General features: G+C 43.7%; 1 protein-coding gene across 1 annotated transcript in view; it reads left to right on the top strand.

Annotated features, from left to right (window-relative positions):
• Window positions 1-23,489, top strand: part of NRK (Nik related kinase) — a 133,005-nt gene that overhangs the window by 78,238 nt on the left and 31,278 nt on the right. Inside the window, exons 15-21 of the mRNA XM_030576051.1 lie at window positions 2,948-3,100; window positions 8,885-9,016; window positions 10,093-10,160; window positions 11,386-11,507; window positions 14,774-14,862; window positions 16,462-16,568; window positions 20,054-20,147. Coding sequence (XP_030431911.1) covers window positions 2,948-3,100; window positions 8,885-9,016; window positions 10,093-10,160; window positions 11,386-11,507; window positions 14,774-14,862; window positions 16,462-16,568; window positions 20,054-20,147 — 765 coding nt within the window. The remainder of the gene's footprint in view (window positions 1-2,947; window positions 3,101-8,884; window positions 9,017-10,092; window positions 10,161-11,385; window positions 11,508-14,773; window positions 14,863-16,461; window positions 16,569-20,053; window positions 20,148-23,489) is intronic.

A 23,489-nucleotide genomic window follows, 5' to 3' on the forward strand; every position in this document is an offset into this window, starting at 1 on the left:
CCTTCCAACATATCTCAGTAAAGGCTTTGTGAAAAACTCTGTGCGCCGGTGTGTGTGTAAAGAAAGCAGAACACTGCTGATAAGCATTCTTGGCTCCAGTACCTAACCAAGTGAACTCTGATGTTATCAGTGTATGAGCTTTAGACTAAGAGGTTCCCAAGGTGGAATTTCCTCTGTTGCTGATAAAGTAAATAAACTATTTTGCTAGAATTTTGAAATGATACATTTTAATACTGCAAAAAAAACAAGCAATGATATGAAATCAGTTTAGGGTAACAAAAGACCTACTTATTACAGTAGCTGTTTGTGAAAACAGAAGAATGCATAATTCTGTTTGAAGTGCAACTTAGCAACCAAAAACAAAGATCTCCTCTCCAAGAGGTTTGTTGCATTAAGTAAGTAAATAAATAATTTATTGAAATCTGAATTCGCTCTTTTGGAAGTCAATATTTGTTTTGGAAACCTAGCCAAGGCTGTGTCAGCACGTTGGGCCCACAAAGAGAGAAGCGAGCTATTTACTAAATACATACCTACAAGAGTCAATAAAAGTGTTGTGCTTCTGCTAAACTTTCTGGGGGGTGGGTGAAGAAATGCGTCTCTGTTGAACCTATTTAACTTTCTGTTTGTGATAGTCAAGGGAAAAACCTATAGCAAAATGTCAACTCAAATATTCATCTGTTTTTGGCATGTGTTCCATAAATGACCTCTTTGTACTTGAATAAAATGTATTGTAGAATTTAGTTCATATGGTTACTGTCAAATTTTAAGCTAAATATTGAATCCTGACATTACCGGTTGTACACAGCTGGACTCATCTGGAAATATGCATCACTGACGAAAAAAGATGAGGAATCAGATAAATATGCTATTTCTTCACAAGTACTAATTGTCCCTTGTGTTCACTCTACCAACCTCAGTCATTTATTTATTCTATTTTGACAATAGATTTTATTTAATCATATTTGTACGTCACTATTTTTCTGAAAACGTGTTGGAAAAGAATTGCAGGGTCTCCCAGCTAAATAAAAATCAGTGGAGGTAGTAAAAATTTTTTTTTGTCAAATTTTGGAAAAAAGCCAATTGCTTTTCAGTTCAACTTTTGTTTGCCATCATTTATAAAAAATTTAAAATGTTTTGACCATCTCTAAAAATTAGGTCTCATTGAACTTCTCAGTTGTATCAATCTTTCTCCTGCTTTATTATCCAAAGAGCTGCTAACTTATCCACTACAAAAAAAGTAGATACTGACAGAGGTTACTCCCTCTTCCAGAGCTTTTTCTGCAGAAATCTAATTTGTTAGGTTAGGTTCATTAGTATTTTTTATAAGACTTAGTTAAGTGACTGTTGATATACACTCATGCCCAAGCCTCACTGGCTCTACAGCTGAGTAGAGTGAACTAAAAAAAATTGTTCTTCGTGACCACGGAAGCTACTCTTGAGAATTCATTCGCTTAGCAATAAAAAGGGTTGACTGCTTAGAATCAGTTAATGGCTGTGGCTAAATTACAGCCCAAGACAATGTACCTTCAGCTCTGCACTTCAAGGGAGGTGGGCTCCTGAGTGCTGAGGCAAGTCCCTTAAGCTTGGTCTTCCCAGAGCTGATCTCGGTGTCTATGTCGTTCTGCAGCTGGGTGTAGCCCTGCCTGTGTGTGTGCTAGAGGAGGCTTAAGAACCTTGCTCAGCTAGACAGGGTAAAGAAGGCCCAGGCTGGTGGAACAGGCAGGCTCAGTGGTATCCCAGTACATCAGGTGGCACCTTAAAAGGGAGTAACTGGTCACATTCCAAAGTACTTCAATATTTTCATTTTTCCTTGCTAGTGACTGGGGGTAGGGAGGGGACTTGTCTTTTATTGATAGAGGATACAAAAGATGAAAACCTAGCCCCACTGCACTCAATGAGAGTGATGCCATTGACATCAGTGGGGCCAGAATTTCACCCAAAGTTCTTGGTATACTTTGGAAGTTTGTTTGTTCAAAAGAAGTCCTTTTTCCAATACAGATCTATGAAACTAATGGGAATCGTTCTCCATCACCAGTCATCAGCAGGTTCCTAGAATATGCTCCTAACAGTGTTAATGCCATTTCTAACATAGGCATAAGCACCCAGATACAGTGATAGGTGCATTAAAAAAACCCTACCTAATAAAATAAAATATCTAGACACCGATAGCTAGGAATGATTTAGCATTAATCTTTGGGTAGCTCTGTAAAACTGTTCCTATTCTTCTAAATCAGAGGAATGGCGAAAGGTTTACACTAAAGAACTGGAATTCGTCCTGTTGAGTAAAACCAGAAAGAACTGTAGGGTCAAAACTGTGGGAAAGCAATTTTGTAGTGAGCAGGGCCTTCGGAAATGAAAGGATCTTTGTACAGTTTAGGGCATTTTCATCTGCCAATTTACGTGGTATGGTTAACATTCCAAACAATATAAAATGCTATAACGTATTTTAATGCAGAAAACCACCTGTAGCAATGTCTGCTTTATTGGGTCAGGTGACTGTACACCAGGAGCAGAAGGAACGGGTGCAGCAGACCACATACTGCCAAAAAAAAAAAGAGGGAGGAGGAAATTCAATGTAGATTTAAAATCCTGTTGAATGACATAAGGAAAGGTCCCCCTCCTCCTATGGGATCTCAACTAATAATACATTGGGTGGCATGAAAACAAATTGCAATCCAAGCATCTCACAGATGAGACTTTTACTTGACAGTATCATGCTGCAGCAAGTTTTACTGCAGATTGGAAGCGTCATGCAAAAGGCGAGGTTCAAATTAAGGAGAATGTATAGGTATTGATCCCTCACTTGGATCGACATGGGCAGATCTTACACCCACACGGAGTCTCGTCAAAGTGGCTTTGCACAGACATCAGAGTGCACCCACAGGGATCTGATGGGAGAACTGAGGCTGTTATCTGCAATGTGTGTGATTTTATTTCTTGTTTTCAGGCCGAGGACAGAAAGAAGAAAAATGATGGTCTGCAGACTCATCTCAACTGGGCAGCAGTTCTTGGACATGAAGCCACACCACATACTAGACTAGGTTCTGGTAGTAGCTCTAGTCCTTGCACCCCAGCTTTGCAAAGAGCAGTGCTAGCACAGGTAAAGTATCATGATTCCATATGCAGTATGTAAAACATGGGGTAAAATCATGGCCTCACTTAAGTCAACTGCAGTCTCAGCAGAGGAGGTAAAAGAGGCCTTCGTCCCTCTGGCACAGCTGACTAAGGACTGTGACAGTCTAGCCCTAAGAATTTGTTGATACCATCCTTTCCTGATGAATTGCATTACATTGCAGATTAGGGCTAGATAACAGCTAATTTCAGATATGTTGATGCTTGACTGCCCAGAGTCCCTGATGTCACTCTTCCATGTGTCACAAAAAGCCTGAACCAACTATGCGGTTTTATTTCCTATGGAAGGAATTTATTCTGTATTATTTATTTAGCACCAGAAAGGTACATGACACTTTACAGAACAAGTGAGAAAGGCGTAGAGTCCTTGAAGGCCTTGACACTGGCGAAATTGTTGCCAACCTTGTGAAATATTCTGAAAGCACATGGAGGTGGAATGAGGAATAGTTATCAATGTAGGGTCAGATTTTGCTCCGGTGCGGCACCTGGAAGATCTGTGGAGTTCCTCTTGCCGAGTTTTCTCTGTGTTCTTCCATCATTGGTCGAAGATTTGCCTCACCCTGGAAGAAGTATGGGATTTGACCTAGAAGCCTTATAAATCCCTAAAATCTCCAGGGAGCCAGCTGGGACACCAGCTATCTCCACTGAGGCCTTTCGCCTTCACACCTAGGGGATAGTTAGTATAATTCCATTCTCTGGGACACCACACATACATGCAGGTTCTTCCAGGGCCCTGGTTCTAAACAGCATCCCAAAGGGCACCAAGAAGCTGCCACTTTCCACTACTGTGGAGGGTTTCACAATTTCCAGAATAATTTTTTCACTGTCGTAACCCTGGAAGACTTCTCAAATTAAGATGTGGACTACACACTTCTTGTTATCTATTGCTGTTGCTGTCATGTGCTGTTCCTGCTTCAGGGCCCAGCTTTACAGAACTAACACAGCTGTCTCTGGAAAGGCATCTCTTTTTGTGTGTGTGTGCACGCGCGCGCGCCCCGTTATTTTCTTAAAGTGTGATACCAGTTTAGGCACAATTCATCCTCTTTTCCCTCACCTCTCAGGTTGTATTCCACATTCTACTTCACTTTGCTTGGCCAGGAACCATTGCTGTAACTTTTTCATGATCCTTTTGATTTTTCCTTTCTCGTCCTCATCCATATGCCTATTTTTTACTCCTATCCTTACAGCTTCTTTCCCCATGTGAAGTTGCCCAAATCTCTGCTATTAGACTCTGGATACTAACTAACTGTCCTAAAACTGGAAGTTGGCTTAAAGATTCCTGTATCAAAGGCAGAAATTATATCTACGCAGAAATTATATCTTCCAAAAAGCATGTTTGGAAACATACTGTGTAATAATCCTTCTCGTACATCAAAACCTTTTAGTTTTGCTGTTAGTCTCAAGAAGAAAATGAGTTTTGTGTTTTCATTCCTTTTGTGAATCATATGAATGTACACACTGTAACCAGGGCTGGCTCCAGGCACCAGCATTCCAAGTTGTTGCTTGGGATGGCAATCTGCAAGGGGCGGCAGTCCCTGTTGTTTTGCCCCAAGCAGCAGCCGAATTGGCAGCGTGGGCAGTCCGTGTGCCCTTAGGGCTGCACGCATGTTTCCGCGGTGGTGGCAGTTCTGCGGCAGCTTCTATGTTTAGCTGTCCACTGTGGCTTCAGCTTAACATAGAAGCTGCCGCTGAATTGCCACCGCTTCGGAAATGTGCCTGCCGCCCCAAGGGCATATGGACTGCCCCCACTGCCCGTGGAGGCAATTCGGTGCGCTGCTTGGGGCGGCGAAAACTGTAGAGCCGGCCCTGACTGTAACTTAGCATTTTGGGGCAAGGTGGAATGAACCAATGCTTTCTTGCCATGTGTGCTTATGGTACAAGATGGCTCAGAGACCAGTCAGTCATCTGCAGCATGCATGACTCAGAGACAGAGACTGGTAAAACAAAGTATAGAGCGGTAAAGTTCATTTGTTTCTCAAAATATAATAATATTGACTTCAAAGTAAACTGTAAAACGAATACGAAAACTGGATTAATCCCAGATGTGTGTGTTGAAGTACCACTATCCAGGCTTTGAAAAGTCAGAGTAGGGGCTGTGTGTTGTTATAGTTCAGACTCTGTGAGATCAAGTGACAGTTAATGGTTTGCCGAACTATATCCGAATGATTAAAAAAAATAGAAATCTCATCACAGCCACTAAGATGCAGCGAACCTGATTTGGAAGTGCCTTGCACCTTGTGTAGTCCTCTACAGCCACGCAGTGTGGGTGCAAAACATTACCAGATCCTAATGGTTATATTTTCCACCCACTCTTCACTCACTTTGCATATGATAAGGTGCAAAGCTGTGGTGAATCAAGCCCCATGGTTATCTGCGATGCATTCTGGGTTATCTTCAGAATAACGTGGTGCCTGAGACTTATTTTTAAAAAATCACGTATTTTCCCTCTCGCTGTTTCCCACAGCTGGGTTAATGGAAAAATTTAGTGCATAAATCTGTGATGAACTCTGTTTTCATTAGCTTTGTGGTTCACCTGTAAGGATTTGTTGGACATATTTTCTCAGTTGTGTATATTAAAATTTATAGAACACTATTAATGTCCTGCTTTTTTGCCAAATTAGAACCGGAAAGCTGACTATATTAAAATAATCAGCTGTGCGTTAAATCATGAATTGATCCAAGCTCTGCAACAAAGATACCAGTAATTAAAAAAAATCCCCTTCTTTATGCCATCCTGTGACAACTTGTGGATAGTATCCAGGAACGCCTGTGGATGCACACCAGTATGTTGTTAGGGCTGTCCTCACAAAGCAATCCAGTGTGTCGTATACTCCCCATCTGAAATCTTTTTCAAACAAGCATGGCCTTGCTGCTGAGTGTTATGTCCTTTTCTGTCGGAATTCACATGTAACAAAGAGCCCATTACCTCAACTCAGGTAGGATCCATTCTTTGATCCCAGTGCATCTTTCTGAATCCCACAGGAAAACCTCAGGGGTTAGAAGTGGATGAGCTGCCCTCACTTTTGCTTATAATAAAAACAGTAGGAGATTGATTTTGAATTAAAGAGAACTCATCAACAGAGCTTTTCCCTGTAAAAACGATTCGTTCAGACAAACGCAAGGAGGTGCAGTATTAGCTGTAGGGCTTAGTGTGACATCCGCCGTTGTACACAAAGCCAGGACAAGTCCTACTTAAGCTCTGTTAGGTTCTGGTTTGCAGAAGACGTCACAGGATGATGGATTCCGAGTTATCACCAATACCCCAGGGCTCCACTGCTTTTGATTTATAGGGTGTAATTCTGGCTCCGTAGAAGTCAGTGGCAAAATTCCCTGAGACTTCGGAGGGGCCAGAGTTTCACTCATTGTTCATAAGGGGGACCTGAATGCTATGTTAGCCTTGGACTGGCTGTTTGCACAGGAGTAGATTTCACCCTTAGAGAACTTGGATTTGGGTTGGATTTGTCCAGTCACTGGGGCCCTGATTCAGCAAGGCAGTTAGGCATGTGCCTAATTTTAAGCACAGGGGTAGTCCCCTTGACAGCAACAGAACTGCTCGCATGCTTCAATTTAGGCACATACTGGAGTACTTTGTTGCATCAGGGCCTAGGAGAAGGTGGAGAAAAATGTTCCTGTGTATTGATAACATACCGGTTATAAAACCCATATCCCCAGGTTACACTACTTTAGGGAACAACTTACAGCCACAAATAATTCTGGTTAAATAAAAACTATTATTAGTGGCAATCATGGTGGGCAAAAATGTTATTTTGGTCAAAATGAAAGGATACAAGCTGGAAAAATAGATCATTAGATGTTCTAACTGCTGATAAGGCTATTTACTCTATAGAGAGTCAACCTAACTTATCCCCCCAAAACTGAGATAAAGCACCTTGAATCTCTAAGCAGGTGAAATAGATAAAACTGTGTCCTGCATCTGGTTTTCCTGTCCAAGCCTGGAAAGTATAAACTGGGATTTGCTTACTTTTCTTTTATACTTTGTTCCTTCCAGTATTTGTTAAGGAATCTTAATGAGGACCTATTGTTCCCATAAAGTAATCAGTATACAGACTTCAGAATCATAATACATTATGTTACAGAAATTCTGAGCCTAGTTCTTAGTTATTTGTTTTACTTGTATTTTTTATATAAATTACGGTATTGGTCCTTGAAAATTAATGAAATATTAAGTAAATTATAATCACCTCTGTTTATAGTATCTTTCTACTGAGCATTTTAAAATTTTGTATCGACTTCAATTCATTAGTCAGTAAAATACCATTGTGAGGTATTGTATAGAAAAAATGTGTAAAGAAACTTCACTCATCACTCAACTGCAGCTACCTCTGGAATGAACCACAGCAGCTGTTTAACTGAACATAGCAACACACTGTAGCAATTTGGGACAAGAAGTTCCCACTGAATTCACAGTAGGATTTTAAGAGGCAACATGTAATTTGGTTAGGATACAGGTTTAGTACTTTTATTCTTATAAAAAATTGCAATGGTATCTTTAAAGACTGAAAGTGATCCTTGTTTTATGGTGCTTTTGAAAGGAGGTACCTTGAAAGGAGGCAGCAAGATGTTAGCATGCTTGGGCATTGCTTCAATCCTGAATCAGAGGAAAGAATGTCAACTAATGAATAACTAATAGTACTTCCTGCAGTACCTAGATGTTCTCTGGAGAGCTCCTGCCATGCTTAGCATGTGAGATCTGACAGGATAACAGCATGAAAGATTATAGCTGCAGGCATCTCTCTGATACTACTAGCAACGCCAAATGGATTGCTACATAGAAATTCCTCTGGATGGACCCAGCTCACACAACATCGTTGCCAGATATTCTCCCTTATTCTTTTCTTGAATCCAAGAATCTTGCTCTTTTCAGAGACAATCATCACAGTAGACTTTTTAGCTTCTTTCACTCCCTGGATGAGTCTAGTTACACTGCGGAGTTGATTAATTGTTTTTATAGAACTCGAAGGATTTTTTTTTCTTAGCCAGAAACCTTAAGTAGCAAATGCTGAGTATTTGGTTCTTTTGAAAGGTTGAGTTTTAAAGTTTTAAAATGTTCTTCCATTGGGAATGAAGAGCATGGGCAAGAATATTTTCTTGCCAGTTCAGGCCAGCTGCTGGTCAAATACAACAACCTGCTTTTTTGATTTGATTCTCCCTGAGCTTTGGTGAAATTTTTGTTCCAAATCTGATTCATGCCTTGGTCTCGTCTTTAATTTGTACAGCTCTTGGGGAAAGAAACTGTTAGTTACGTTTTGGGAAACACATTTGCAATACTTAACTCTGAAAATAGTATTTGATTGCTTTATATGCAACATGCATACTTGAAATTAAGTCTTGCATGAACTATTCATTTCAAAATCTGTTTAATTTGCACCATATGTTTTACACCATCCAGTTAAGCAGTTGGCCATGTACTACTAAATAAATATTAGCTTTTATGTTTTTGTTTTGTTTTGTTTTTTTGAGGATGAATGTGAAATATAAAAATTTTTTACTGGCAATATATTTTATGGTACCCATTATCATGAAATCTTGGTGCACCACATCCTGAAAAAAAAAACTTCCTTTACAATGGTGAAGATAAATAAGACTGTATTCATGTGCTAATGGTCCTTATTTAATGCAATATTTCTGCTTTGCCAAATACCTGGCTAGACCAATAGTGTGGTGGTGGTCGTGTTTGTATGATTCTACTGGCTGGGGGATAGTGTTTGACATAGTGTTCATTTGTTTGAAGAGTGAAAACCTCCGGACCAGTAGAGACGTATACCACAGCAGTTCACTGTCAGACATGGTGATAACACCAATGAGCCCAGGACAGGATGATGTATTCTGGAGCGTTTGTCAAAATGAAGAGCAGCCTCCAAAGGTACTGGAAACTGAAGGGGTGTATGTTCCAGTTGGACATTATTAATAGTGCCTAATTCAGCTCCCCTGAAGTCAGTGGGATTCGTTCCACTGACTTGCTTCATTAAATATTGAATAAGGCCCTTTACCCCCATACACATGCCCAGAATTTACACACCTTGATACCACACTTGATACCACACTGCCTTGATACCACACTGATGGTCACATGACAGATTAATTCTCCTCTTGATGCAGATCTGACTCCTGCTGGGTTTTTCCCCCCCATCTCACTATCCGTTTCTTAATCTACAGTTAATTTATAGTTGCTTGGATTGGCTATTGCGGATTAAACCCAACACACTGATGAAGGGGATGTGTGTAAAATCTTGGCAAAACTCCCATTGACTTCAGTGAAGCTCGGATTTCACCCTGTAATTCTGTCACTGCCTTCTTTTTACTGGGTTAGAATAGACTGATAGGATATTAGTAAAATCGCCCAGAAGTTCAAAATTGATTATGGGGCTGAAGAGATCTTGCTAATCTGGAAAGGATAATGTAAAAACATGGATTTGGGTAAATATTATAATATCTGGTCTGAGTGAGTGCTGTGTGTCAGTACATGTAATATATGTATAGACACTTAGCAAGACCAACTATTTAGGTTTCTTTCCTCCCTGCCCCCTCAGCCTCCCACCCCGGCTTTGAAGAATCTAGTTACACTGAAGAGCTAGATTATTAGTTCCCATAATTAAAAGGATTTTTTGTTCCTTTTTTAGCCAAAACCCCTATGTACAAGTGCTGGGTATTTGCATATATATATGTTCTACTGCCCCTGGGTGGGTGTGTTTTTTGTAGCAATTTAAGGTTATTCGCCCTGTTGGCTGGTTGCCCCTGGACAGGAACAACATTTATGTGACCAGAACTGTATTTTCCCCATTCATTACAAAAACTGACCCAACCATAATGTAGTTTCCAGTAATAAGACCTATTCCCAGAATGTCCCACTAGAGCATTTATGCAGGGTATACATTGGGATTATTAACTGAGTATATGAGATCAGAGTAGTGAACTGAAACATTTGGTTAAATCTTTAAGGTTCCAGAAAGAACAACCTCTAAATTTTACAGCAGGGATCATCTTGGTCATCAGAAATGTCCTTCAAGGTAAGCTCCTCTGTGTTTTGTGCTTAAACTAATGTTGATTTATTATCAACAGGAAAACTGAAGCCAACTCGTTAAAATCAAAGCCATAACTTCAGGAACTCCACTGTCAATATGGGTTCATACTTCATTTAATGGCAGTTACAGTTATTCCCTCATTTGAGCCAACTTGCCCACAAAGTACCCAGCCAAATTTTCTGACCTTGAACCTTAAAGAAGCTTCTAAACTTGCTCACATTTCTCTTAACAGTTTACATGTGTGATTGTGAATGCAGATAAAACCTGCTTGTGGTTCTGCTTCTCTTTTTGCGTCAGCATAATTTTAATATCATCATATTATCAGTCCCTAACTGCACTAATAATACATAAGGGCCTGATTCTGCAAATTTGTATGCAGGGCATGATGCTGAATGCTGTGAGTACTCTCATTTGATCCAGTAGTTTGAGCACAATGAATACTCAGTGGGCCTGACTCTCTATTGCCCTGCATATGGTGCCATCATTCACACCAGCGCAAAAGTGGGTCTAAAACCCTTCAATGCAGCTTTGCTAACACCCACTGGTGTAAATGACTGCATAGGAGCAGGTTAATGGAGAATCAGACCTATGTGTAAAAAGCAACAAAGAGTCCTGTGGCACCTTATAGACTAATACATGTATTGGAGCATAAGCTTTCGTGGGTGAATACCCACTTCGTCAGACACATGTAATGGAAATTTCCAAAGGCAGGTATAAATATGCAGGCCAGAATCAGTCTGGAGATAACGAGGTTAGTTCAATCAGGGAGGATGAGGCCCTCTTCTAGACCTATATGCGTCGCACTGTGGGCAGGGGGTAGAGGTTGGTAGGTTTTGGCACTGATGCTCCTTGTTTGTGTCTCTGACTCTGCATATATGCAATTTAGCTGTGCCTTGTGGTGTTTCTGCCAATAGCTTCATTACTACATGTGCTCTCTTTAAGAATTATAGGCTGCAGTGCAAAACGGAGACATGGGCTAGTAGTTAAATCACAGTGTTTGGAGTCAGGAATTCCACAGTCTTCATTTTGACCTTAGGCAAGTCCCTTTATCTTCCTGTGTATTCAGTTCTCTCTTTGCAAATGGAGGTAATAATACCTACCTACCTTCCGGGGAGTGTTTTGAGGCTGATTCAGTAACGTCTGTACGTGCTCTGAGGCCCAGGAACAGAAATGCAAAATATTCTGATATGATTTTTGTCTCTGTGTTTAGTAACGTGCAGCAGTCATCCCCGGGGGGACATGCTTTGAAACTAAGCAGCAGCAGCAGCAGCAGCTCTCCTGGCAGCAGGCAATGGGAGATGGGATCTCATCTCAGCAAAAGATCAACCTCAGGTGATTCTTAGGTCAATGATTTTTCAATCAAAATGTGTAACGTTCCTATGCCTTGAAATCTGGTACATGTTGAGTCCAAGATGTCAAAATCTTGCATACAAATGTATATTTTTATTCACTGCATGACTTTTAGTTACATGATCTGGATTCTTTCTGGATTGTATGGTCGGTGTTGCAAGCACGGAGTTAAAATAGAAACAGTTCCTTTTTTGAGTGCAAAACTGACTGTGAGCATGTTCCCAGATGGAAAATGTCATAAACTGTCTCACTTAGGAGATGAAAAACAAAATCAATGTCTTTTTATTCACTAGTACTATTGAAAGTCGGTGGATCTGGTGTTATGGGTACATTGGCCTAACGCTGTACTAAGGGTAACTCACCGGAGTTTTTCTTCGTGACCTTTTCTACTTTATTTGATTGCGAGCTAATGAGATGATTCAGTTTAGCAGCTGTTATGCATTAACATTTCTGCACTCCATTATTGTTTTGGCTAGGGAAGACATGAGATTCCCCATTCAGCATCTTAAGAAACATTCCTTTGGTAGATTATAATTTATTGAAAACTATAGTGAAACTTTTAAAGAGGGCCGAAAGCAAATTATTAGCTGGAGACAACCACATGTAGAGTAACCAAAATGTGTGGAGGGTTCTAAGCTTTGAATCACTATTTGTGAATGAAGACCTGCACAGCTCACTTGGGGTATGCTAGTTCGTGCAAATGCGTGACAGTACAAACTTGGATTCCTCTTAAATACATGGCTTGAAGCATCAGCAGCAGCACTGAAGGGGAAGAAGATGCCGTATTCCTCTCTAGTTACACCTAAATGTGTTATAATTTCATGTAGTGTTGTAGGCGTGTTGGTCCCAGGATATTATAATTCTTATAATATATGTACTGGTTACATATATTAAGCCTAGCTGACCACTGCTGTGTAGCTCTCTGCAAAATGGTAGCGTTTGATACCCACTTTGCACTGTGTAAATGGCTACTAAGGCAGTGGGAAATTGGTGGTGTTTCCATCGGTTTTACGGCTGATACCATGGTCTTAGAAATACATTTCATAATAATATGGAATTTAAAGAAAAAAATATTTTTAAAGTGATGTTCGTGTTCATTTACAAACACTTGACAAAGGAAGGCCGAATTGCATATTTATTGCAGTCACACATTCACGCAAACTTTGGTTTAAAGAGTCATAAGATGTAGGAAACTTTGCTTCAGGAAAAATCCAAACCACGCTTTCAAATGCTTCAACCTTGTTTTTCTTTTGCTTTTATGTCATTTTACGTTTAAGTAATCGTTTAGCAATAAGCAATCATGCAGCAACCCAACTCCGCTGTACCGTCTCTGTCTGACATGTAACGCCTATGCTACTCTGGTAAGGGGAAATGAAAAACTCACCGGCCATGCAAAGAATAGAAAAGCTCCCCAGTGGTTTAAACTGTCTCCTTGGGTTCTTAAGTGTAATTGAATGACAGCTAGATATGTGGTATTCAGGAAAAAGTTTTATTTTCTCAAATCCAGAGGAACAGCGAATTAGATGTTAAGGGGCTATAAAGACATTTAAATTAATATAGCTGCCTCGTCGCTTTAAACACTCAGTGACTAGTAATGAGTTCTGAATCAAAACAGATTTAGAAAAAGCTTAAATCCATATAGTGATTGTAATAAAATTATGTAAATACACAAATAACTGCCTGGATTATTAAATCCTAATCTGTATGGGCCAGATTCAGCCATCCTTGCTGTCACTGAGCAATGCCTTGCTCTGTAAGTAGTCCCGCTGATAGCAATGGGACAGGTCATGTAGTAAGTTACTAAGCAACGAGTTAGGTTGTGAGCTGCCTTGCATGCCAGTGCAGAGGATTAAGGGGTAATAAGGTGCCCACGTACTTCCTTTCATGGGCCAATTGCATCATTAGACCATATGTGGAGAATGATATGCCGCGATCCTGGACAATTCTGCCCTTCTTATGTAACTGCTTGGGAAATAGCTGGGCATGGGTGGGGAAAGGGCGGAGCCTTGGCTACTCCTCCCCTCTACCCCCCCCCCCACACACAATGTGTTAGACAGCGCTGCTAAGCCAGCACTCTGTGCCAGGAGAAGTGCTGACATGGCTTATTAGTGCCAAAGAATAAAGAAAAGCAAGACCTGAACAGTGACTTTCGAAAGGAGGGCTCTTCCTGCACCAGCCAAGGAGGGGGAATTCTCCTCTGCTTTTAGCAGAGGGAGCAGTGCAATTTTACACACCCTAACTCTGACTTCTATGGCTATGTCTACCCCGCAAGTGAAGGTGTGATTGGAGCACAGGGAGGCGTACCCACGCCAGCTTTAATCGAGCTTGGATGGAAGGTGTGGCGGCACAGGCTTCAGGGCAGGCTAGGTGCCTGAGGCGTACCCAGCCTCCCTAGCAGGCTTGTAGTTTGGATGCTAGCCCATGCGGAAGCCTGTGCCACCACACTGCTAAGCTTACCCATGCTATTGAGGGGCAATCTAGCACAGATATGCCTACCCATGCGACAGTTGCACCTGCGCTTTCAGTGTGAACATACCTTGGCTTGCACAGGGGACTGATTCTGAGAGAAATGAGAGCTCTGAATTTTGGGCAGTGGCAAAATGTCATAAGATACTCTTAAAAAAAATGTGGGGCTTGACTCCCCCTTACTCATGGAAGCAGAGCCTTTGACATTAGTGGGACTGTTCACATGAATAAGGAATACTTACCCGGTGCTAGTTTACAGGATTGGGCCCTCTGTGCTGTTTCTGCTCAACCATAATTTGAAGTGCTCGGGAAAAAGTGCCCGTGGGGTTTGGGGCTCAGGGTTTCCATCCTCTGTTTTGTCCTGCAATCAGTGGAGCACAGCTGGGTGGCACCCACTGCTGTGGAATGCGCTGAGCAATCACTGATGTTTAAGAGGGTTACGCCGACCTGTTGGCCTCAACCCTAGCATGGCCACTTTCCCTACTCTTCTTGTTCACAGAGCTGCTGCTTCTCCACAGTACACAGTGCTTGTGCAAGCCAGTTGGCTTCCACTCTGCCAGCCTAACCTAAGCAGCAGAAATGCATCAATATTAGCTGTGTTTGGGACTTCCATAGCCATGCAGGGTTGTGGGAGGGGCTCACCCTGAACAATCAAAGGAAGGCTTCCCTTTCCATGCGAGCAGAGGAGGCCTATCCACATACTGAGGGATTGTCCGGTGTATGTGTTGTATGTGCCACGTGTTTAATGCTTCTCTCTACAACTCTCCTTTTGGGGAATCAAGGATCGTCCAAGGCAGAGAGCCCGCTGTCCCAGAACCACCCGCAGCAGTGTCAGAAGTCTGAAAATGCTCCTCACTCTGCCCAGTTTTCAGTAGGTTCTTTTACTGCCAACACTGTTTTGGTTTTGGTCACACTTTCTAATAAGGGTACATATATAAACAGTATCAATGTTAAATTGACCTTTTAAGTAATGGTTAACCAGTTGTTATAGAGTCCAACAAGTCAACAGGCTGCTCATAGGCAGAGCGTATGACTCACTGTAGCACAATCTACTGCTGTCCTTACAACCTTCTGATCACCTACCAGTCATAGCTGTAACACACTTAATAATGTATTAACCCTTCAGGAGCTGTGTGTAAATGTCCCTTTAATATGAAGTGTGACCTCTGTTTCTTGCTTTTTTTAATTAGTTCAGCCTTGTAAATTTAGGTGTTTGTCCATCGCTTCAGTTAACTGGAGCTAACATGCCCTGAGCAAGAGATCATACATGGAATGTTTGGTATTTTAGAAGTTGCAGGGAAGGCCCTAGATGGCTTGGAGGAATGCAGAGCCAGGGACAGGGTCAAATCTAGAGCAAAACTGTAACAGCCCAGAGTTCTTAACGTCAGCGAGCTGTTCGGTGGTCTGGGTAAGACGGGTTTGGAGGAGAGGAAGAATGGTCCAGTGCTTAGGGCAAAAGCCTGGGACATCAGAGAACCGGGTTTGCATCCTTGTGTGACCTTGGGCAAGTGTCACAGTCTCTGTGTCTCAGCTTCCCATCCTTACGATTAATCCCTACATTAGAGATTGTGTGCTGCTCAGGTACTGCAGTAATAGGTGCTATAGAAGTATTGTTGGCAGATAAATGATAGTCTCGCTCCATTTCCCAGTAGACTTGTATGCAAATGATCAAAGCCACCATCACAATTAGCACGAAGTGTCCACTTCAGCAGATTCAGTAGAGGCGAAGGGCTCCAGTTTGGGGATAAATTATGGCATTTACCCACTGGCCCAAGCAGGCAGCTGGGCCAAGGCTCTTTGAAGCACAATCTCTCCCCAAACAGCCTGGGGGAATGTGCATATAAAGTGAAAGTGAGAGGTTTGTTTTTCCTGTACATAATACCTCTCCATACAAGCATCTTCTACCCAGATATTAAAGCTCATCCCTTAAATATCATGCACAGGAAAAACAAACCTCTCACTTTCACTTTATATGCACATTCCCCCAGGCTGTTTGGGGAGAGATTGTGCTTCAAAGAGCCTTGGCCCAGCTGCCTACTTTGGCCAGTGGGTAAATGCCATAATTTAGCCCCAACTGGAGCCCTTCGCCTCAAACCAACCTTGGCCCCAAAATCCAAAAGTAACATTTTTAAAGAGCCAAGATTGGATGAAAGGTGCTTATGCTACTAGTGAACATTCACCCTGCTAAATTGTGGTTAGATGTTTGAGCCTAAAATTAACAGCTTGGTTAAAATTAAACACACGCCATTACTAGAGTAATTCAGTCATTTTGATTTAGCTCTTTATTCTTTGTGTACTACCTACCTCCAGTGTTGGGTGGTGCAGAAGTGTTATCTGCCTAATAAAAAGTTTTAGTTAAAAGTTGCAGTAACTATTTATAAACTAAAAATGGAATAAGATGGCTGCGTGCTCCTGTGGTTTTGCAGTGGATTCTCAAATGGGAAAATGCAATCGGGTTTTCTTTATTCAGAGTCCAGCCTTCTTCGCCAAAGGGAAAGACGGTGTCACAGTAGCGGAATATTCATCATCCAGTGATGAGCTGCTCAGCAGCGATGAAGATGATATGATTCACACCAGGTTAGCTTTTTTCTTTTGTTACTAATTTGTTAAAATGCAGCTAACACCTCCAGGCTACTGCTGGCCCCCGACATAATGCAGCCGCCTCCAGCTACAGCGCAGGCAGGAAGGGGTTAAGCCCTAAGGAGGCATTTGTGCACCAGGGCCCAGGGAACCTGACTACAGGGGGAGGGTGCCTAGGGGGGAGCAGCCCCGCACTCCCTGCGGGCAGGGCCCAGGGTGGTGGGCGGGCAGGTGAAGAGGATGCAGGGTCAGGGTTCGAACAGGCTAAAAATGGCTCCCCCCCCTTCACTCCAGAGCTGAGCTGAGGAGCAGAGAGCCTTCCCAGGCCAGCGCTGTGTGGGGCTTTGGCACACCCAGGGCATCTCCTGGCCAGTGCCTGGGCTGGAGGGTCTTGGGCTTTCCCACGGCACCAGCCCAGCCAGAGGCAGTGGGGGAAGGAAGGAGCCGGCCAGACTGTTGGTGAGCTGAGCAATCGGACCAGGGGCTGGTTCTCCACACAACACTGGGAGTGGGACGTGCCCCGCCGGAGGGGGATGTGTGTGTGGAGGAACAGGGGGGCTCGTGGAGGAAGAAGGGGCAAAGCAGGGAGAGGACAGTGAGAGAGGGAGCACGTAAAGTACAGATTGGTGGGCAGCAGTGGTGACACATAACCGGCTGCCGCCTGGCACCTGCCCACACTCACCAGCCACCACAGCTCGCAGCGCGCATCCAGCGCCGGCCAGAAACGGGATGGGGGGTGGGGCCCTGCTGGCCAAGAGCCAGCACGCAGCAGGGGCTGGGTTGATGGACCAGCAGGACGAGCGACCTGGCCCCACACACTGCAGCTTCGCTCAGCCACTGGCCTTGCACACCCACCCACATCGTCAGCCGCTGGACCTCCCTCCTCCCCACTCACTGCCGGTGAGTGGCGGGCCGTTTGCGAGCAGGGATCTGGCCAGCAGCAGGAGCTGCAAGTACTGATGGGGGGTGGTAGGAGGGCGGGTCACCCTACATATGGGAAAAAAGTTTTCAGGGGAACCAGGACGGGGCAGCTGTCTTTCACCATGGGCTGTTCAGCAGAAATGGTTTGCGTGCTATTTGCTGCTCTGCTTATGTGCCAGATAAGTCAGAATTTCCCCCTGTTCTTTTAATAAAGGACTTTCATGCATGTGGTCTGCATGTGTTAAACTATCTATATGCCTGTACAGCGTATGTGCATGTGTACTGCATTTATGCATATTAATACCACTCCTGTGAGAATACATCTCCTGGGAGACTTCACAGTGTTCAAATAACTCCAGTTTCTCCTAAATCAGAGGATTTCGTGTGGCTCATTTTCATAGATCAGTTTCACATCTCAGCTCTGAATTTACACGCACAATTCATACTTGCCGACCCCTGGATTTGTATGGCTCTTTTTGGTAACTGTTAATAAAAGTGGATTTCAGTTTTCCTTCAGGGCAAGTCCCACTCACCTTCCTCATAAGAGTAGTTCAGCGATCCCTCCTCTGTCAGGTCATGCTTCTTTCCAATGTTATTAGATTTACAATTGTTTAATTTAATCCCTTCTGCAGAAGCAAATCATTGCCCTTCGTCATGCTCTGTTCCTCTGAAAACAATAGTCTCTTGCACTGCACTGGCTCCACTGTTACTGCCTTTGCTTACATACAACAACTCCGACCAATTGTGATACAGCCCCACTAGCGCAATAGAGTTTTTCACACCAGGCTCCAGAATCAATGAATAGAAAATTGAGGGGAAGGGAGCAGAAAATAAAAATAAACCTCAATGAAGCATAAAAATGAGAGACAGTTGCATAAAATATACAAATACAAGTTCAATCCTCCAGTGATGTAAATTCGACAACTGTCAACTATCTTGCTGAGGATCTGGCCCTCAGAACGTACCTTCATTTGTCAGGAGTGAGCAGAAGTCCAGGAATCAGGAGATTTGGGATCTGTTGCTATGCCTGCCACTAACTCACTATGTGACCTTGAGCATGTCACTCACGCCTTTCTATGCTTCAGTTTCCTCATGTATAAAGTGTTAATGACAATAGTTTATGGACTTTTGTACAATGCTTGAAACTCCACTATGCTGTGCCAGCACCGAAGACAATGAAAGCTCCCATGTGTTTCAAGGGAAGCCAGATCAGGCTCATGGATTCTGTGTGCACTCGATAGGAGGAACCCTATGCACTTTGTGCTCTTCCATTCCCATTGTATTAAGAACAATTGCACAGCTTGACTCTGGTTAGAGCAGAGTGTCATCATTGTTATCATCTCCACCCCACACTCCTCCCTTTCCTTACAGCACAATGATGGCTGGGAAATTGTTGCTGAGGGTCACCTGAAGAAGATACCCAGGGCACCTTGCCCTTCTCATCCAATCCCAGGCTAACTTTGAGTCTGGCCATGTGATTGGCTGCCCCGGAGGCCATAAAGGGACATCTGATTGGCATGGAGGGTGGCACTAACCTTTCCTTCTGTAGGCTGCTTCTGGGGAAGGTGTGGGGCCAGTTCCTGCAGCCGTAGCAATTATTTCGCACCCTACGAATGTGCTGAGGGAGGAGTTGGGTGGCTTATAGGTTTAAAACATGGACATGTTATGCATATTTTTTCTTATATATTGCCATTTTCTTTTCCGTTGGGACAAACTCAGACAGCATTTGCATACCTTTTTGTAATTAGCATTGCTGCTACTCTTCAGGGCCTCACGTGGTTCTTCCTGGGCCAAAATTGAGGGGACGGAGGTGGTTATAAATTCCCAGATTATTATTTGGTATTTAGAGTTAACTGTTGCCATGGAACATTAACATCCACTAGTAGAGACTTGCAGGGATAGGCTCAGTGACGGCTGTGTATGGAGCACAGGTTTAAGGCTTGTCATCCAGGCCTTGCATCTAGGCCTAGCCAGGATGGAAGGTTTCATAACTGCTAGGGGCCCTCTCTCTGGCTTTTAGGTCAGTAAACTGCAATTGAATGAAAGGGTAGCATATGATGGGGATGGTTGGCCATGGCCAGCTTTGCTGTACAAATGCACATTTTCCACATTTGTTTCTTTATTGTTGTTTCCTATTTATTTAATAATAATTGCAGCCTTTGGACAAAAATTCATTAGTGTGGGAGAGACTTTCTTTGATGGGCAGGGGAGGGGGCAAAGTACATAGTCAAGCCTGTCTGAAGTGACTACTCCATGGACCAAATATCAGTTGCCTAACTGAAGTGGTATCTGAAAAAATTATATTGGAGTCACTGGGGAAAGTATAAAGTAATCACTTGGTATTTGGGTGGTAGAGGAGTATCCTGTTGCAAGTCGTCCTTAGTACCAGTTTCAGCATAAAGTCTATGTAGATTTGTATGCAAGCTAATCAACTTGCTCCCATGCAAAAATATCCAAGTGTACTAGCTACTATTAATTCAGCGACGTTAGTTTATTTTAGAATGTGTGTGTTTTGTTTTCACCTGGCTTTGGTCTGCTCATTAATTGGAGTTTGTTACCAGGCAACTGCTAAGTAATGGAATGGCAGATTTCTCAAGGACAAGAGTTCCAGATGGAATTGAACTGAAACCCCAAAGCATCGTAATAGAACAGAAGGTAATTTGGCCATTTGAAGGTGGGGATGGAGGGAAGGTGCGGGGAGTCAAATTGCCTATCATTGCTAATGTACATGATAAACATCATTTCCATTTCTTCTGAACAGCATCCAGTCATTTTCATGTCAAGTTTTGATCTGCAATTTCAAATTACAGCTACAAACCTTTAAACAATTTTTAAGCCATTTCAGGTTTTGAGTCTCCTATAAATCCGCTTATTCTTACAAAATTGTGCCTCCTTATTTGTCTTTCTTTCTAAGGGCTTGTCTACATCACAAAGTTGCAGCGCTGGTGAGGGGGTTACAGCGCTGCAACTTAGGAGGTGTACACATCTGCAGGGCATCACCAGCGCTGCAACTCCCTGTTTGCAGCGCTGGCCGTACTCCCGTTTTGTCTCGGGTGTAGAGGATCCAGCGCTGGTGATCCAGCGCTGGTAATCAAGTGTAGACACTTACCAGCACTTTTCTTGACCTCCGTGGAATAAGCAGGTATCCCAGCATACCTGAGGAAGCCTCTGGTAATCAAGCTGGTCTCCTTCCCCGGTTTGCTCTCGTGTTCCCCGAACCCCAAGCAAGCAGGTGTCCTTCCCTGTGGTTTGCAGGGTGGTTCGGGGAACGCGAGAGCAAACCGCGGCGAAGCTGGTCTCCTTCCCTGGTTTGCTCTCGCGTTCCCCGAACAAGCAGGTCTCCTTCCCTGCGGTTTGCAGAGTGGTTCGGGGAACGCGAGAGCAAACCGCGGCGAAGCTGGTCTCCTTCCCTGGTTTGCTCTCGCGTTCCCCGAACAAGCAGGTCTCCTTCCCTGCGGTTTGCAGAGTGGTTCGGGGAACGCGAGAGCAAACCACGGCGAAGCTGGTCTCCTTCCCCGGTTTGCTCTCGCGTTCCCCGAACCCCTGTGCAAGCAGGTCTCCTTCCCTGCAGTTTGCAGCGTGGTTCGGGGAACGCGAGAGCAAACCGCGGCGAAGCTGGTCTCCTTCCCCGGTTTGCTCTCGCGTTCCCCGAACCTCCGTGCAAGCAGGTCTCCTTCCCTGCGGTTTGCAGGGGGGTTCAGGGAACGCGAGAGCAAACCGCGGCGAAGCTGGTCTCCTTCCCCGGTTTGCTCTCGCGTTCCCCGAACCTCCGTGCAAGCAGGTCTCCTTCCCTGCGGTTTGCAGGGGGGTTCGGGGAATGCGAGAGCAAACCGCGGCGAAGCTGGTCTCCTTCCCCGGTTTGCTCTCGCGTTCCCCGAACCTCCGTGCAAGCAGGTCTCCTTCCCTGCGGTTTGCAGGGGGGTTCGGGGAATGCGAGAGCAAACCGCGGCGAAGCTGGTCTCCTTCCCCGGTTTGCTCTCGCGTTCTCCGAACCTCCGTGCAAGCAGGTCTCCTTCCCTGCGGTTTGCAGGGGGGTTCGGGGAACGCGAGAGCAAACCGCGGCGAAGCTGGTCTCCTTCCCTGGTTTGCTCTCGCGTTCCCTGAACCCCCCTTGAAGCCGCCCAACAGCGCTGCAGTGTGGCCACATCTAACACCACTTGCAGCGCTGGTTGCTGTAAGTGTAGCCACTCTGCAGCGCTGGCCCTATACAGCTGTACTAATACAGCTGTAACAACCAGCGCTGCAAAATTTTAGATGTAGACATACCCTTACTGAGTAGAATAGTTTCTTGAATCAACAGATTTGTTAAAGGACCTACGTAACACAATACTATCAGTCATCATAGTACAGAATTAGGGTCCAGATTTTTGACCCTCTTTATAATGTTTATAATTTAGGGAGAAATATCCTCTCACTTTTTCAATCATTACCGTGAAAAATACCTTCATTCCTAGGAATTTAAGAAGTCATAAAGGACCCCCACAAAACACATATGTTGTGCTCTCTCACTTCATCTGCTGTCTCAGCCCCACCTGCATTAACTAGCAAACTGTGTTCCCAGAGCAGATGATATTCCTGGTACACGAAAAAAGAAAGCAAACAAAATAGAACCATTCTCTCCATTGGTGCCCTGAAAACACCAAGCTGGAGTAATAATAATAAGACTTTGCTCTTGCGGAGCACCTATTATCCACGGACCTTGAAGCACTGACAAACATTAATGAATTTATTCTCATTTCAAGGATGGTGAAGATAAGTCACAGAGAGATTGAGCGACTGCCCATGGTCATACAGGCAAACTGTGACAGAGCCAGCAATAGTGCTTAGGTTCCCAGACCCCAGCCCTGGCTTCTGAGCCTCAGTCACAATAGCGTCCTTCCTCTCTTAGGAAGGAATCAAATGTTGCTTCCGCAATAGAAAAAGCAGCAAGTCTGTAGGAAAGAACTCTTAGGCTATGTCTACACTGCGGATCTTACAGCGACACAGCTATGCCGCTGTAGGGTCTCCCATGTAGCCGCTCTTTGTGAGCAAGAGAGAGCTCTCCTGCCGGCATAATTAAACCACCCCCAATGAGCAGCATTAGCTGTGTCAGCAGGAGAGCCTCTCTTGCCGACATAATGCTGTCCACACCAGCCCTTTCATCGGTAAAACTTACGTTGGGCAGGAGGGTGGTTTTCTCACACCCTTCATGGACAAAAGTTTTACTGACAAAAGTGGTAGTGTAGACAAAGCCCTAGGGTCATGCATCAGAGATGGGATTACAAATCATAGAAATGTAGAGCAGGAAGGGACCTCGAGATGTCACCACGTCCAGCCCCCTGAGACAGGGCAAAGTAAACCTAGACTTTCCCTCACAGGTGTTTGTCCAACCTGTTCTTAAAAATTTCTTTCAGAGCTTACATACTTTTATAGTTAGAAAGTTTTTCCTAATATCTAACCTAAATCTCCCTTGCTGCAGATTAAGCCTTCTTGTGCTACCATCAGTGGCCACGGAGAACACTTGATCACCATCCTCTTTATAATAGCCCTTAACATATTTGAAGACTATTATCAGATGCCCCTGTCAGTCATCTTTTTTTCAAGATTAAACATGCTCAGGGGTGTTTTTTTAATTTTTCCTTAGGTCAGGTCAGGTTTTCCAAAGCTTTTGTCGTTTTTGTTGCTCTCCTCTGGACTCTCTCCAGTTTGTCCACATCTTTTCTAAAGTGTGGTGCCCAGAAATGGGCACAGTACTCCCACTGAGGCCTCCCCATTGCCACATAGAATGAGACAATTACCTCCCATGTCTTATATACAAAACTCCTGTTAATACACCCCAGGACATTAGCCCAATGGCAAGTTTAAAAAAAAAAAAGTAGAATAAAAAATGCTTCACAGCATCCCTTTAATTTCCAATTCGTTATTTGGCTTTTAAAAGACAAGCAACTTCAATTTAGAATTCACTGCTTGTCTTCAGATATATGGGCCAGCATTCACAAAGACTTAGTTTACTTCACT

The sequence above is a fragment of the Gopherus evgoodei genome, chromosome 9, assembly GCF_007399415.2.
Source record: "Gopherus evgoodei ecotype Sinaloan lineage chromosome 9, rGopEvg1_v1.p, whole genome shotgun sequence".
NCBI classification, from domain to species: Eukaryota; Metazoa; Chordata; order Testudines; family Testudinidae; genus Gopherus; species Gopherus evgoodei.